The sequence below is a fragment of the Pristiophorus japonicus genome, chromosome 4 (assembly GCF_044704955.1).
Source record: "Pristiophorus japonicus isolate sPriJap1 chromosome 4, sPriJap1.hap1, whole genome shotgun sequence".
Taxonomy (NCBI): Eukaryota; Metazoa; Chordata; class Chondrichthyes; family Pristiophoridae; genus Pristiophorus; species Pristiophorus japonicus.
Genome location: NC_091980.1, coordinates 229780297 through 229796366, shown reverse-complemented (window position 1 = coordinate 229796366; position 16070 = coordinate 229780297). Strand labels below are relative to the sequence as shown.

The following is a 16070-nucleotide window of genomic DNA, read 5'->3' as shown; positions in this document are numbered from 1 at the left end:
TGAATCCTAACTGATATTTTTCCCTCTCACCAGGGATTTAAAGCCAATTGTTCCAGTTAATATCTACTAAATTGGCATAGATATATTTTGAATCCATGGTCTATGTAGTTGAATTTCAAATTGGGTAGTTCATTTATCAACAGAGACATCACGTAGCACTCTAATTACTTTTAAGGAATATTTCACCAAATTCTTCACAAATTGACCTGTGTTTTATATTAATACTGAAAGTAACAACTTAATTTGTCACCCATGTGCTGTCCATAAGTGATCAAACAGAGGTAATATTATATGACGCCTGTTATTGAACTTCACTTAGAATTTTGACTATCCGTGAGCCCTGACTATGACATCCTAATTAACTAAGCTTCTCACGCAGACCAGGGAGAACTTAGTTACTTGTGCAAGGGTTGAATGCTTTGGAGATGTTTCTACTACTATGGTGCATTATTCCAAGTACTGACCTATCTAGTGCAAGGTTTTGATCTGGAGTAGGTAATGAAGCCAGCTCACTAGGGTCATCTTTACTTCAATCAAAATACATTGGTCTGTAGGACCATCTTTATGACTTGAAAAGTAAATCCACATCCAGAGCTAATCATACCTATTCACCCTCAAACATTATAGATCTTTCCAAATGCCTAGAAACTTTTAGTGATATTTGGACCTCAGATTTGTTTACAAATATGCTATTGAAGGTGGTCATTCAAGTAAAGCTTTACCTAGCTTGTTAAATATCCTGGTGGCAGACTCAGTTTATTTACTGTCTTCTTGTAACTTTTTTGGACCGCAGAAAGAGACAGAAGCCAATGAAGACACATTAAATTCCACCAAGAAAGTCAAGGAACTGTCAGTAATAGATGGGAGAAGAGCCCAGAATTGCAATATTCTTCTATCCAGGTAATTGCTTTATAATATATTCCAAGAAAACTTGACACTCTATTTATAAATTTTATTTTCTGACTTTCACATTCTTATAAATTCTTAAAAGGATTATAATTTGTTCCTATCACTCAATACTTAACTCTTCACCACAATAGACACACATCTGAAACCTGGGCACCTGAAGCTCCCCTGCTCACTGTTCTGCAACTGATTGCAGCAATCTTTCAACAAGTCAAAATACTGTTTGTGCTCACTTTGCCTTCAATGTTTACTCTTCAAAGATAGCTATGTACTGCAGTTGCAAACACAAATCTATTGAACATCATCTTTATTATAGTGCAATAAAGAGGTTGATGAAAAGTTAAGGAGTGTGTGGGTGTACACATTACAACAGTGACTACAATTCAAAATTCATTAATAGCAAGATTTACGACATACTGAACAGTGAATTTTTTAATAAAGTGTTTTAAGATGATAGTGTGGAAACTGTTTTCTCAGTCACCTGTTGCCGTGGTGTGATTTAGACCACTAAAACAGTATTAACAGATTACTCCAAATTGTGAAGTTTTTATTATCTGCCATATTAAAGTTGAAATCTTTGTGATAGTTTTGAGTTCACATTATCCCCATATCCTGACAATGGTAGCCTATCTACGCCTCGCAGGTTGGAGCCTCCATGTTGCTCCCGGACCGCCGCACCTCCGCTCCTTTTATGGCCCCAACCTGCGGCTGATGGTTTCTCGCAGGTCAGGCCCTCCACGTTGCTCCCGGGCCGCCGCACCTCCGCTCCTTTTATGGCCCGACCAGCCGCGGGACGGGACCATAGAGGGAGTGGAGGTGCGACGTGGAAGCCACCTCGGAGCAGCGCAAGCTGGTGCAGGAGGGCGACGACTTGGAGAAGGCCGACTGGATTGGACGTCACCAAAATCAAGGTCGCTGATTGGAGCGTTAGCAGGAGAGGAGGGGCGAAGGAGCGGCGAGGGATTGTAGAGCGATGTGATCGGGGCCCAGGAGCAGCACGGACCAGCCCACACTGCAATATGTGTGCGCACTAGGTCCATGCAGCAGATCTGGTCTCCAGTCATCTTGGTTAATCCTTGCCACTGGAACAAGACCTAGCTCTGTCATGCCCCTGTGGTGGCTGGTGTGCAACGGCCACCACACGTTTAAAAAAATCCACACACAGGCATCTTCCACCCTTCAAGATGTAGTTTGGGATCTGGAATGTCAGGTCCTTCATTGAAACACCTGTGAACTCATCCCTTTTTGGTGTGGAAGCAAGTCATCCTCGATACGAGGGACCGCCTAAGAAGAGAATTCAAAAGTAGTTAATTGGCTGTCAAGAGCTTTGGGATGCCCTGAGGTTGTGAAAGGCACAACATAAATGCACATTCTTTCTTTGTTTCTTGTTGTTCCCACTATAATTTTGTGGATAGTTGTGCCAATGTAGCCAACTGATGCTCGTAACCAATGAGCTACAGTCACGACTTGAATTGAGAATATTTTGTATTTCACATGCTAACCTGAAGATACCTATCTCAATAATTAAAGTTTTCTTTTTGTTTAATACGTATGGCTTATATTCTCCTCTCATGTTTTGGTTGTTGCATCAGAAATGTGGGAGGGTGCCAGCTGAAGCATAATAGAGGATACCTGTCAGTCTGTTTAGGTAGATTTATCAAAAGTAGATGGAATAATTTTGCTGTTTCTTCAAGTGATTTTTTTTTAAAGCTGAGTGTCCTCATTGGATAAATACTATTCACCTGAAGTTACTGTAACACTCCATTCAAATTCCAATTGGAATTTACCACACCACCCACCAGGTCACTTCGCTGAAGCAATATACTACATAGATCTCTTATTGCCTTTATAAAATAACAAAAACACAGCCACCAAATATCCTGAAACATCCTCAAAAATATCTCACCACTGGACACTGCAGCTTGATGTCACAATGGCAATATAGATTGTTGACCTGCACATAGGAGGTTCAGCAACTAGCCTATTGAAAGGATGAAAACCAAGATTTTGTTTTGCTTCCATGCAGAAGTATTTTAAAATGAAGTTGCAGCTGGACTAATGATAGACATGTAGTTTTTGGGGTCAAGTTTCGGCCTGAGTTGCTCCTATTTTTTTGGAGCAACTGATTTAGAATGGAGTATCTTAGAAATTGCAATTCTCGGCATTTAGCTTGCTCCAGTTCTAGTTAGTTAAAACAGTTTCATTTTGGAACAGATTTTTTTTTTTCAAAAGGGGGCATGTCCGGCCACTTACGCCTGTTTTGAAAGTTTAGGCAGCGAAAACTTACTCCAAACTAACTCAGAATGGAGTAAGTGTAGATTTTTGTATGCTCAGAAAAACCTTGCCTACACTTAGAAAATCAGGCGTAGGTTACAAATCAGGCGTAGGGAAGAGAGATGGCGGGGGGAGAGAAAGAGAAGTTTACAAACATGAAACACATCACTTTTACAAATAAAGAGCCATCAATAATAAATGTTTGATTTATTGGTTGATTTATTGATTTATCTATCAAAAAAATGAATAAAAAATAAAAAAAATTACAAAATCAATAAATAAAACATTACATTTCTACTCACTGACTGCAGCACCGAGAGCCCTCCAACAGCGTGCTGGGACGCCCCCCCCCCCCCTCCACAGTGTGTCTCTCTCTGTCTCTGTCTGTCAATGTGTCTCTCTCTGTCTCTGTCTGTCAGTGTCTGTGTTTCTGACAGCAAGGGGAGGTGGGTGGAGGTGGGGGAGCGGGCAGCAGAGCAGGAGCTGGTGGGGGGGAAAGCGGGCAGCGGAGCAGGAGCTGGGGGGGGGGGGGGGAGTTGGGCAGCGGAGCGGGAGCTGGGGCAGGGGGTGAGAGAGCCAGAGGGAGCGTGAGCTGAACAGGGGAGGAAGCTGGAGCCTACAGCCAGAGCAGGAGCTGGAGGAGGGAGGTGCAGTCTGATCGCTGCCCCAGTGAGCCCATTTGGCCAGGGCTAGGGACGGCGTGCTTCGGACCCCTCCCACACAGTTTCGGGCGCCTGGAGCTACTGCACATGTGCGCACACTGTAGCGCACATGTGCAGAGGCAGCGGCACTGTTTTCAGTGCTGGGATCTGGCTCCGCCCCCCACAGCTTGTGCTACACTTCACCGAGGACCTGGATCGACCTGAGGGAATGGAGAATACCGAGGTAAGTTTTCGGTGCGGTTTTGAGCGCGGAAATCAGGCGTGGCTCGCAGGGCTGCGCCATTCTAGGCACAGCCCAAAACTTGACCTCATAGTTTCTGGGTAATGCATGGAGAAACAGGTTTTGGCACTATGGCATACTTAATAGGTGAGATGTGTATTTTAATCAAACACTCTATTAACACCTCAGGAGGCTGTTGACAGTGAAATAGTAGACAGCTGAGGTTGATCTTGCCCTCCAGTGTCCAGCAATTATAATCTCTATTAGCTGTATGCAGGCAGTCAGTTTTTATAAAAAAATAATTGATTGAATATTTTAGGTTACAAATTTCTAGTTCATTATCATTATTTATTCCTGAAACTGAATTTTTTCAACAATAAAGTGGCTCAAAATATTTGAAGAGATAAAAGGCGGGGCAGGTTAATAACCAGTGCATTCTTTTTTTTCATTTCTGCAGTTTTACATTCCGTTCGCTACATTATTTGGTTACTTTGCCGATTGACATTTATCATATTGCACTAGTATGTGTTTTAGATAAATGTCTTAAAGCACTGATTTCAGTCTTGATCATTTAAAATGTCATTAATGTACTGCCCTGTTTGTTTTCCATGATGCAATAACTCTGCTCTGAATGCAGCCATCTGAAGGTCATGATCACAAGCTGTGCCTATGTAGGTCAGATTGGTAACTCGCATCAATGTCTGCAGATGGTCTTTCATTTGCTGTTTGTTGTAGCTTGCCATGAGGTTCAAAGTCAACTGTATTATCTTTTTCAAAGAGTGTCAATATTAAAAAGCTTTTTTGACAGGTTATAGTCAGAAGCCCTTTTCAGGCAGGCCGATGATTGAATGAATATTTTAATTTTGCTATCCAGTAGTAAGGCAGATATATGTAATGACTTGTTACAGTAATGTCATTGATACCTGTTCAAGCATATTACCACTGGCCGGCACTATATTTTCCACTGGTGGAAAAAGGCTGGTTGCTAGTGCAGTGCTTCCAAGATTAATGTATTCTAGTGAGAATTTAATTTATCTTTTTCTGCCTATCCTTGCTTTAATTGAGGTAGCGTTTTTTTTCTTTAGGTTTTTAGACGCTTGTCTCCGCTAAACAATCTTTGCACTGGTGCATTGCTCTTGTCAGAGCATTCATTTACTTGTATAACATCATCAGATAGTCGTAACTGCTGCTGCTTTTTCACGCTTTTGAAAATGAGAACTTAATGAGGCTGCCAAATTTTGGTATTCACCTGAAGCCAGCTTCCAGTTAGCCTGACATCGGTAGTGGGGAAAATGTTGGAATCAATTATTAAGGATGAAATAGCAGTGCATTTGGAAAGCAGTGACAGGATCGGTCCAAGTCAGCATGGATTTATGAAAGGGAAATCATGCTTGACAAATCTTCTAGAATTTTTTGAGGATGTGGTGTATTTGGACTTTCAAAAAACTTTTGACAAGGTCCCACACAAGAGATTGTTGTGCAAAATTAAAGCACGTGGTATTGGCGGTAATGTATTGATGTGGATAGAGAACTGCTTGGCAGACAGGAAGCAGAGAGTCGGGATAAATGGGTCCTTTTCAGAATGGCAGGCAGTGACTAGTGGGGTGCCGCAGTGCTCAGTGCTGGGACTCCAGCTATTTACAATATACATTAATTATTTAGATGAAGGAATTGAGTGTAATATCTCCAAATTTGCAGATGACACTAAGCTGGGTGGCGGTGTGAGCTCTGAGGAGGATGCTAAGAGGCTGCAGGGTGACTTGGACAGGTTAGTTGAGTGGGCAAATGCTTGGCAGATGCAGTATAATGTGGATAAATGTGAGGCTATCCACTTTGGTGGCAAAAACATGAAGGCAGAATATTATCTGAATGGTGACAGATTAGGAAAAGGGAAGGTGCAACGAGATCTGGGTCTCGTGGTACACCAGTCATTGAAAGTTGGCATGCAGGTACAGCAGGCGGTGAAGAAGGCAAATGGCATGTTGGCCTTCATAGCTAGGGGATTTGAGTATAGGAGTAGAGAGCTTTAATGCAGTTGAACAGGGCTTTGATGAGGCCTCACCTGGAATATTGTGTTCAGTTTTGGTCTCCTAATCTGAGGAAGGACATTCTTGCTATTGAGGGAGTGCAGCGAAGGTTCACCAGACTGATTCCCGGGATGGCAGGACTGACATATAAGGAGAGACTGGATCGACTGGGCTTGTATTCACATGAGTTTAGAAGAATGAGCGGGGATCTCATAGAAACATATAAAATTCTGACGGGACTGGACAGGTTAGATGCAGGAAGAATGTTCCAGATGTTGGGGAAGTCCAGAACCAGGGGTCACAATCTAAGGATAAGGGGTAAGCCATTTAGGAGCGAGATGAGGAGAAACTTCTTCACTCAGAGTTGTGAACCTGTGAAATTCTCTACCGCAGAGAGTTGTTACCAGTTCGTTACATATATTCAAGAGGGAGTTAGATATGGCCCTTATGGCTAAAGAGATCATGGGGTATGGAGAGAAAGCAGGAAAGGGGTACTGAGGTGAATGATCAGCCATGATCTTATTGAATGGTGGTGCAGTCTCGAAGGGCCGAATGGCCTACTCCTGCACCTATTTTCTATGTTTCCACCGCCCGCCATTCCAGTTGCTGCTTTTGCCTTTCCTTTATTGCTCTAGCAGTTCCCTTTGATTGTTGCTGTACAAGTGAGATTGCAAGGGCAACAGCGGCATTTCAGCATTCTCCGCCACAGTGAAAGTAATCTGTTTCCTCCACTGGTGTTCAGGATGCTGAGATAGCCTGTACCCCTCCCTTGTGCTTCATGAGGTTTCCTGTTACAAGGACATCAAGAAACAACAACAATGAAGCTGTGAAGGGAAAGTGGGAGGATGGTTTGCTGTCTTCATATAATGAATGAGGAAGGGTTTAATGCAACTACTTTGTGGAAAATGAAGGGAAGACATGCATATCGGGTAGCTGTATTGGTTAGGAGTAAGTCAGATTTGGGTAGTTTGGACCAGAAAATATTGAAAATGCAGTTAGTATTTAAGACGAGCTGACAATTTTTGAATCAATACAACCCAACAATGTTAACTAGAAGAGAGATAGTGGCTTGTGTCAGCAATTTACTATTAGTCGTGTGGACCTATTCTATTGGAACATACTTTAAATTTGTTCTTCGTGTTAGGAAGGAACCGTCTGAGAAAGGGCAAGGATCCCTTGGATCTTAACATAAGAACATAAGAAATAGGAACAGGAGTAGGCCATACGGCCCCTCGAGCCGGCTCCGCCATTCAATAAGATCATGGCTGATCTGATCATGGACTCGGCTCCACTTCCTTGTCCGCTCCCCTTATCCCCTTATCGTTTAAGAAACTGTGTATTTTTGTCTTAAATTTATTCAATGTCCCAGCTTCCACAACTCTCTGAGGCAGCGAATTCCACAAATTTACAACCCTCAGAAGAAAATTCTCCTCGTCTCAGTTTTAAATGGGCGGTCCCTTATTCTAAGATCATGTCCTCTAGTTCTAGTCTCCCCCATCAGTGGAAACATCCTCTCTGCATCCACCTTATCAAGCCCCCTCATAATCTTACATGTTTTGATCAGATTACCTCTCATTCTTCTGAATTCCAATGAGTAGAGGCCCAACCTACTCAACCTTTCCTTATAAGTCAACTCCCTCATCTCCGGAATCAACTTAGTGAACCTTCTCTGTACTGCCTCCAAAGCAAGTATATCCTTTTGTAAATATGGAAACCAAAACTGCACGTAGTATTGCAGGTGTGGCCTCACCAATACCCTGTATAGCTGTAGCAAGACTTCCTGCTTTTATACTCCATCCCCTTTGTAATAAATACCAAGATTCCATTGGCCTTCCTGATCACTTGCTGTACCTGCATACTATCCTTTTGTGTTTCATGCACAAGTAACCCCAGGTTCCGCTGTACTGCAGCACTTTGCAATCTTTCTCCATTTAAATAATAACTTGCTCTTTGATTTTTTCTGCCAAAGTGTATGACCTCACAGTTTCCAACATTATACTCCATCTGCCTAATTTTTGCCCACTCACCTAGCCAGCCTGTCTGTCCTTTTGCAGATTGTTTGTGTCCTCACACATTGCTTTTCCTCCCATCTTTGTATCGTCAGCAAACTTGGCTACGTTACACTCAGTCCCTTCTTCCAAGTCGTTAATATAGATTGTAAATAGTTGGGGACCCAGCACTGATCGCTGCGGCACTAGTTACTGGTTGCCAACCAGAGAGTGAATCATTTATCCCGACTTTCTGTTTTCTGTTAGTTAGCCAATCCTCTACCCAAGCAAATATATTACCCACAACCATGTGAACTTTTATCTTGTGCAGTAACCTTTTATGTGGCACCTTGTCAAATGCCTTCTGGAAGTCGAGATACACCACATCCACTGATTCCCCTTTATCCACCCTGTCTGTTACATCCTCAAAGAATTCCAGCAAATTTGTCAAACATGACTTCCCCTTCATAAATCCATGCTGACTCTGCCTAACTGAATTTTGCTCTTCCAAATCTCCTGCTACTGCTTTAATAATGGACTCCAACATTTTCCCAACCACAGATGTTGGGCTTACTGGTCTATAGTTTCCTGCTTTTTGTCTGCCTCCTTTTTTTTTAAAATAGGGGCGTTACATTTGCAGTTTTCCAATCTGCTGGGACCTCCCCAGAATCCAGGGAATTTTGGTAAATTACAATTAATGCATCCACAATCCCTGCCGCTACTTCTCTTAAGACCCTAGGATGCAAGCTATCAGGTCCAGGGGATTTATCTGCCTTTAGTCCCATTATCTTACTGAGTACCACCTCCTTAGTGATTGTGATTATGTTAACTTCCTCCCCCCCCCCACCCCGTCATAGCCCCTTGACTATCCACTGTTGGAATACTGTTAGTATCCTCTACCGTAAAGACGGATACAAAATATTTGTTCAGAGTTTCTGCCATCTCCATGTACCCCATTACTAATTCCCCGGTCTTATCCTTTAAGGGACCAACATTTACTTTAGCCACTCTTCCTTTTTATATACCTATAGAAACTCTTGCTATCTGTTTTTACATTTTGTGCTAGTTTACTTTCATAGTCTATTTTCCCTTTCTCAATCAGTTTTTTAGTCATTCTTTGCTGGATTTTAAAAACGTCCTAGTCTTCTGTCCTCCCACTAGTTTTGGCCAGTTTGTATTCCCTTGTTTTTAATTGGATACTGTCCTTTATTTCTTTAGGTAGCCACGGAGGGCTATCTTTTCTCTTACACCCTTTCCTCCTCAGTGGAATATATTTTTCTTGAGAGTTGTGAAATATCTCCTTAAATGTATACCACTGTTCATCAACCGTCCTACACTTTAATCTATTTTCCAAGTCCACTTTAGCCAACTCTGCCTTCATACCTGTATAGTCTCCTTTATTTAAGCTTGGTACGCTGTTTAGAGATCCAACTTTCTCACCCTCCATCTGAATTTGAAATTCAATCATGCTATGATCACTCATTCCAAGGGGATCCTTTACTAGGAGATTGTTTATTAATCCTGTCTCATTACACAGGACCAGATCTAAGTTAGCCTGACCCTGGTTGGTTCCGTTACATACTGCTCAAGGAACCCGTCCCTTATGCACTCTATGAACTCCTCCTCAAGGCTACCCTGACCAATTTGATTTGTCCAATCAATATGGAGGTTAAAATCACCCATGATTATTGCTGTTCCCTTTTTACAAGCCCCCACTATTTCCTGGTTTATGCTCCGACCAATAGAGTTGTTCTTGTTATGGGGCCTATAGACTACGCCCACCAGTGACTTTTTCTCTTTATTATTCCTCATCTCCACCCAAACTGTTTCAACATCCTTATCATTTGAGCCAATATCGTTTCTCACTATTGCAGTGATTCCATCATTTATCAATAGAGCTACCCCATCTCCTTTTCCTTTCTGTCTGTCCTTCCAGATTGTCAAGTACTCCTGAATAGTTAGTTCCCAGTCCTGGTCACCTTGCAACCACGTCTCTGTAATGGCTATCAGATCATACCCATTTGTCTCAATTTGTGCCGTCAACTCACCTATTTTGTTACAAATGCTACGTGCATTTAGACAAAAGTGCCTTTAAGTTTGTTTTTTTTTATCCTTTTTTCCTGCTTGTTTCCTCTCTCCTTCAAACTCACTTTCTTTCTTTATTTTTGCTTTCTAATTTCAGCTTTACTCCCCTCCCTACTGAATCTATTCTCAGGTTCCCATCCCACTGTCAAGTTAGTTTAAACTCTCCCCAACAGCACTAGCAACCCCCCCCCCCCCCCCCCGCAAGTATGTTGGTCCCGGTTCTGTTGAGGTGCAATCCGTCCGGCTTGTACAGGTCCCATCTCCCCCAGAAGTGGTCCCAATGCCTCAGGAAACTAAAACCCTCCCGCCAGCACCATCTCTCCAGCCACGTATTCATCTGCTCTAACCTCCTATTTCTGTACTCACTAGTTCGTGGCACTGGGAGTAATCCGGAGATTACTACCTTTTTGAGGTCGTGCTTTTTAATCTCTCTCATAGCTCCTGCAGGACCTCATCCCTCTTCCTACCTATGTCATTAGTACCGATGTGGACCACGGCCTCTGGCTGTTCACCTCCTCTCTCCAGAATGCCCTGCAGCCACTCAGTGACATCCTTGACCCTGGCACCAGGGAGGCAACATACTATCCTGGAGTCACGTCTGTGGCCGCAGAAATGCCTGTCTGCTTCCCTGACGAGTGAATCTCCTACCACTATAGCTCTTCCATTCTTCCCCCCCCCCGTCCCCCCTGTCCCCTGTGCAGCTGAGCCACGCGTGGTGCCGTGGACTTGGCTCTAGCTGCACTCCCCAGAGCCACCATCGCCCTCACCGGTACTCAGAACAGAGTACCAGTTGGAGAGCAAGATGGAATTGGGACTCCTGCCTGGTTACCGAAACCCTATCTGTCTGCAAACTCTTAAGCTGCAGGGTGACCGTCTCTAGAAACGTGCTGTCCACATTGCTCTCAGTCTCGCGGATGCAGAGCAGTGACCCCAGCTGCCACTCAAGCTCCAAAACACAGAGCTCGAGTTGGTGCAGCTGGAGTCACCTGCTGCGCACATGGTCGTCCCGGCTGCGCGAAGCACCCGGGACTTTCCCCATGCCACAGGATGTGCAATCCACGGGACTGAGCTGTCCTGCCATCCCTCTGGTTACACTCACAACTATTGAGGAGAATTAAACTCTAAACCTTAGCACAACACACCCAGCCACTACTCAGCAAACAGCCGATTTAATTAACAGGCTCTCCTTCGATAATAAAGATCACATATATTTACTTGCAGATCCTACTTACAACAATGTGAAAGGGTTCCTACAGAAAAGAAGTTTACATTTGGTACAAGGTTTGAAGATTACATTAGGTACTAGTTTTCCATTAACCTTAAAAGATGTTTTAAAAAAAAATGCAGTACTGTAAATTCTGGATATCAGATTTTACAGATCACACAAGCAAGATTCACAGTACTTTTCATCATCGCAAAATCGGGAACAACACAAATCAGTGACTGAGACCTCCATGGCCAATTATCCTGGCTGTGCTCACATTGAATAAAGCTCCACATTGGGTACTGAGCTTTGAAAATTTATCCTCAAGACTTCAGCTTTTCCAGACATCAGCAAAAGTTTCTCCAATGAAAGAAGTGACAAACCAAGGAAAATCAGTTGGATATATAACAACATCAACTATCCCGCAATTATAATTTATTGTGAGTGAAACACTTTGGAATGTTTCTGAGCCACTTAATATTAATTCAACTATTTGAAGCTTTTTAAAAGGATGAGAAGAACAGGGGGATGGCTACCAAGATGTAGCATTAGAAAGGTGAAACAAGGTGCGCAAAGGATTGGAGAGACAGCACTAGAGTAAGAAATAGTACGGTATTAGGTGGGGGTCAGACCAGGAGAGAATACAAGAAGATCTAAGATCAGTTTACAGTGCATGTGTGTAAACTCACAAAGCATGGTAAATAAGGTTGGTGAGCTGCAGGCGCAAATAGACATACGGGAATATGATGTTGTGGTGATAAGAGACCTGGCTCACAAAAGGGTCGGATTGGGTACTAAATATTCCTGGAAATAAGGTGTTCAGGAAAGAAAGGAGGTGGGGTGGCAGTATTGATCAAGGAGAATATTACAGTTGGAGAGAGAGTATGTCCTGGAGGGTTCAAGAACAAAATCTATTTGGTTAGAGTTCAGAAACAATAGAGGTGGCATTACACGATTAGGTGTATTCTCTAGGCCATCAACTAGTGGGAAGGATATAGAGGAGAAAATTTGCAGGGAAATTACAGAGGTGCAAGAACTATAGAGTAGAGGGGAACTTCAGATATCCTAATATAGACTGGGATAGTAATAGTGTAAAGGGCAGAGAGGGGGAAGAATTTCTGAAGTGTGTTCGAGAACTTTCTTGATCAGTATGTTTCAGGCCCAATAAGGAAGGAGGCATTGCTGAATCTGGTTCTGGGGAATGAGGTGGGTCAAGTGGAGCAAGTGTCAGTAGAGGAACATTTAGGGAACAGTGATCATAGTAACATAAGGTTTAGATTAGATATGGAAAAGGACAAGGAGCAATGTCGAGTAAAAATAATTAATTCGAGGAGAGCCAATTTCAGTGGGTTGAGGATGGATCTGGCCCAGGTAAATTGGAATCCAAGATAGGCAAGCAAAACTGTAATCAGAACCGTTATATATGTAAACTTGTATTTACTTCATACAGCCACCAGAGGGCTCATCCCCTGGCGTCCCAAGGGATCCCATAATCCCTTGGGAGCACAGGTATTTAAGGAGGCTTCACAGGTTGGAAGCGCACTCTGGAGACCTGCAATAAAAGCCTATGGTCACACTTTACTTTGAGCTCAGTGTTCAGTCTGACTCTTTCTCCATACACTATAACTGGCGATGAGATACAAATAGCGAACCCAAAGATGCAGAGAACAGTGGGCATCCTGGAGAAATTTTCGGAGGGAGATGATTGGGAAACTTTTGTGGAGCGACTCGACCAATACTTTGTGGCCAACGAGCTAGATGGGGAAGAGAGCGCTGCCAAACGAAGGGCGATCCTCTTCACCATCTTTGGGGCACCAACGTATGGCCTCATGAAGAATCTGCTCACTCCAGCGAAACCCACGGAGAAATCATACGCCGATTTGTGCACACTGGTCCGAGAGCATTTGAACCCGAAGGAAAGCGTTCTGATGGCGAGTTCTACAGCTACAAAAAGTCTGAAGATCAGGAAGTGGCGAGTTATGTCGCCGAGCTAAGACGCCTTACAGGAAATTGCGAATTTGAAGGACATTTGGAGCACATGCTCAGAGACTTTTTCGTAGTTGACATTGGCCACAAAACCGTACTTCACAAACTTTTGATTGTAGAGACCACAACCTTGAGTAAGGCCATAGCGATAGCCCAGGCATTCATTGCCACTAGTGACAATATGAAGCCAATCTCTCAGCACACAAGTGCTGCTACAAGTACTGTGAACAAAGTGATGTTGTTTTCGAATCGTAATGTACAGGGCAGGTCGCAGATACCTGCAGCTACACGTCCGCAGATATCTTAGAGTCCACCATCAAGGGTGATGAATGCAAGGCCATTAACATCTTGTTGGCGCTGCGGGGGTGATCATCATTTCCATTCGTGCCGATTCAAAGAGTACATTTGCAAGGGCTGTGGAACAATGGGACATCTCCAACGAGTGTGCAGGCAAGCTGCAAAGCCTGTTAATCCTGCAAACCACCATGTTGCAGAGGAGGACAGATCCACGGAGGATCATGACGAACCAGAACCTTAGACCGAGGAGTCAGAGGTATATGGGGTACACACATTCACCATGAATTGTCTCCCGATAATGATGAATGTTGAACTAAATAGACTCCCGGTGTCATTGGAGCTGGACACGGGCGCGAGCCAGTCCATCATGGGCAAAAAGACTTTCGAAAGGTTGTGGTGCAACAAGACCTCAAGGCCAGAAATTAAGAACTTGCATGAAAGAACTGATTCCTGTAATCGGCAATGCTACCATAAAGATCTCTTACGATGAAGCGGTGCATAAGCTACCACTCTGGGTGGTACCAGGGGATGGTCCCACGCTGCTCGACAGGAGCTGGCTGGGAAGGATACGCTGGAACTGGGACGACGTCCAAGCGCTATCGCCCGCTGATGACACTTAGTGTACCCAGGTCTTAAACAAATTTCCTTCGCTGTTCGAATCAGGCATCGGGAAATTCCAAGGAGCAAAAGTGCAGATCCACCTAATTCCGGGGGCATGACCCATCACAATGTGAGCGCTACCGTACATGATGAAAGAAAGGTAGAGATTGAGCTAAACCGGCTGCAAAGAGAGGGCATCATTTCCCCAATCGAGTTCAACGGGTGGGCCAGTCCTATCGTCCCAGTCCTCGGGGGAGACGGCACCGTCAGAATCTGTGGCGATTATAAAGTAATTATCAATCATTTTCCCCTCCAGGACCAATACCCACAACCAAAGGCCAACGACCTTTTTGCAACACTGGCGGGAGGAAAGACGTTCACGAAGCTGGATCTGACTTCAGCCTACGTGACACAGGAACTGGGGGAATCATCGAAGGCCCTCACCTGTATCAACACGCACAAAGGTCTTTTGTTTATAACATATGCCCGTTTGGAATACGATCGGCGGCGGCGGCGATATTCCAGAGAAACATGGAAAGTTTACTGAAGTTGGTCCCACACACCGTGGTCTTCCAGGACGACATCTTGGTCACAGGTCGGAACACAGTCGAGCATCTGCAGTACCTGGAGGAGGTTCTTAGTCGACTCAACCACGTGGGGCTCAGGTTAAAACGCAGCGTTTTCCTGGTGCCTGAAGTGGCGTTCCTGGGAAGGAAAATTGCTGCGGACAGCATCAGACCCAGCAATGTGAAGACAGAGGCAATCGAGAACGCACTGAGGTCACAGAACGTGACAGAGCTGCGGTCATTTCTGGGACTCCTGAACTACTTTGGTAACTTCTTACCGGGTCTCAGCACACTGTTAGACCCACTGCATGTCTTACTACAAAAAGGTGACGAATGGGTTTGGGGCAAAAGCCAAGAAAATGCCTTTGTAAAAGTGAAAAAATTTTATGCTCAAACAAATTGCTTGTGTTGTATGATCCATGTAAGCGTTTGGTACTAGCATGTGATGCGTCGTCAGATGGTGTCTGGTGTCTATTGCAACAAGCTAATGATGTCGAGAAACTGCAACCGGTTGCTTATGCATCCAGGAGTCTGTCCATAGCTGAGAGCCTACAGCATGCTTGAGAAAGAAGCGTTAGCGTGTGTCTATGGGTAACGAAAATGCATCAACACCTGTTTGGGCTAAAATTCAAATTGGAAACTGACCATAAGCCACTTATATCCCTGTTCTCCAAGAGTAAAGGGATAAATACCAACGCATCGGCCCGCATCCAGAGATGGGCGCTCACGTCCGCATACAACTATGCCATCCGCTACTGGTCAGGCACAGAAAACTGCACCGATGCTCTCAGTTGGCTGCCATTGTCCACCACGGGGGTGGAAATGGCGCAGCCCGCAGATCTAGCCATGGTTATGGAAGCATTTGAGAGTGAGCAATCAGCCGTCACTGCCTGGCAGATCAAAACCTGGACAAGCCAGGACCCCTTATTATCTCTAGTCAAAAGCTGTGTGCTTCACGGGAGCTGGTCCAGTATCCCAGTGGAAATGCAAGAAGAGATAAAGCCGTTCCAGCGGCGCAAAGATGAAATGTCTACACAAGCAGACTGCCTTCTGTGGGGCAATCGAGTAGTGGTCCCCAAGAAGGGCAGAGACACCTTCATCAATGACCTCCACAGTACCCACCTAGGCATCGTAATGATGAAAGCGATAGCCAGATCCCACGTGTGGTGGCCCGGTATCGATGCGGACTTAGATTCCTGCATTCACAGATGTAATACATACTCGCAGTTAAGGAATATGCCCAGGGAGGCGCCGC

The 16070-nt window shown here is 44.2% G+C and overlaps 1 protein-coding gene across 1 annotated transcript in view; it reads left to right on the top strand.

The window, feature by feature from the left end:
* daam1a (dishevelled associated activator of morphogenesis 1a) overlaps positions 1-16070 on the top strand; it is a 95209-nt gene that overhangs the window by 14843 nt on the left and 64296 nt on the right. Inside the window, exon 14 of the mRNA XM_070877897.1 lies at positions 794-900. Coding sequence (XP_070733998.1) covers positions 794-900 — 107 coding nt within the window. The remainder of the gene's footprint in view (positions 1-793; positions 901-16070) is intronic.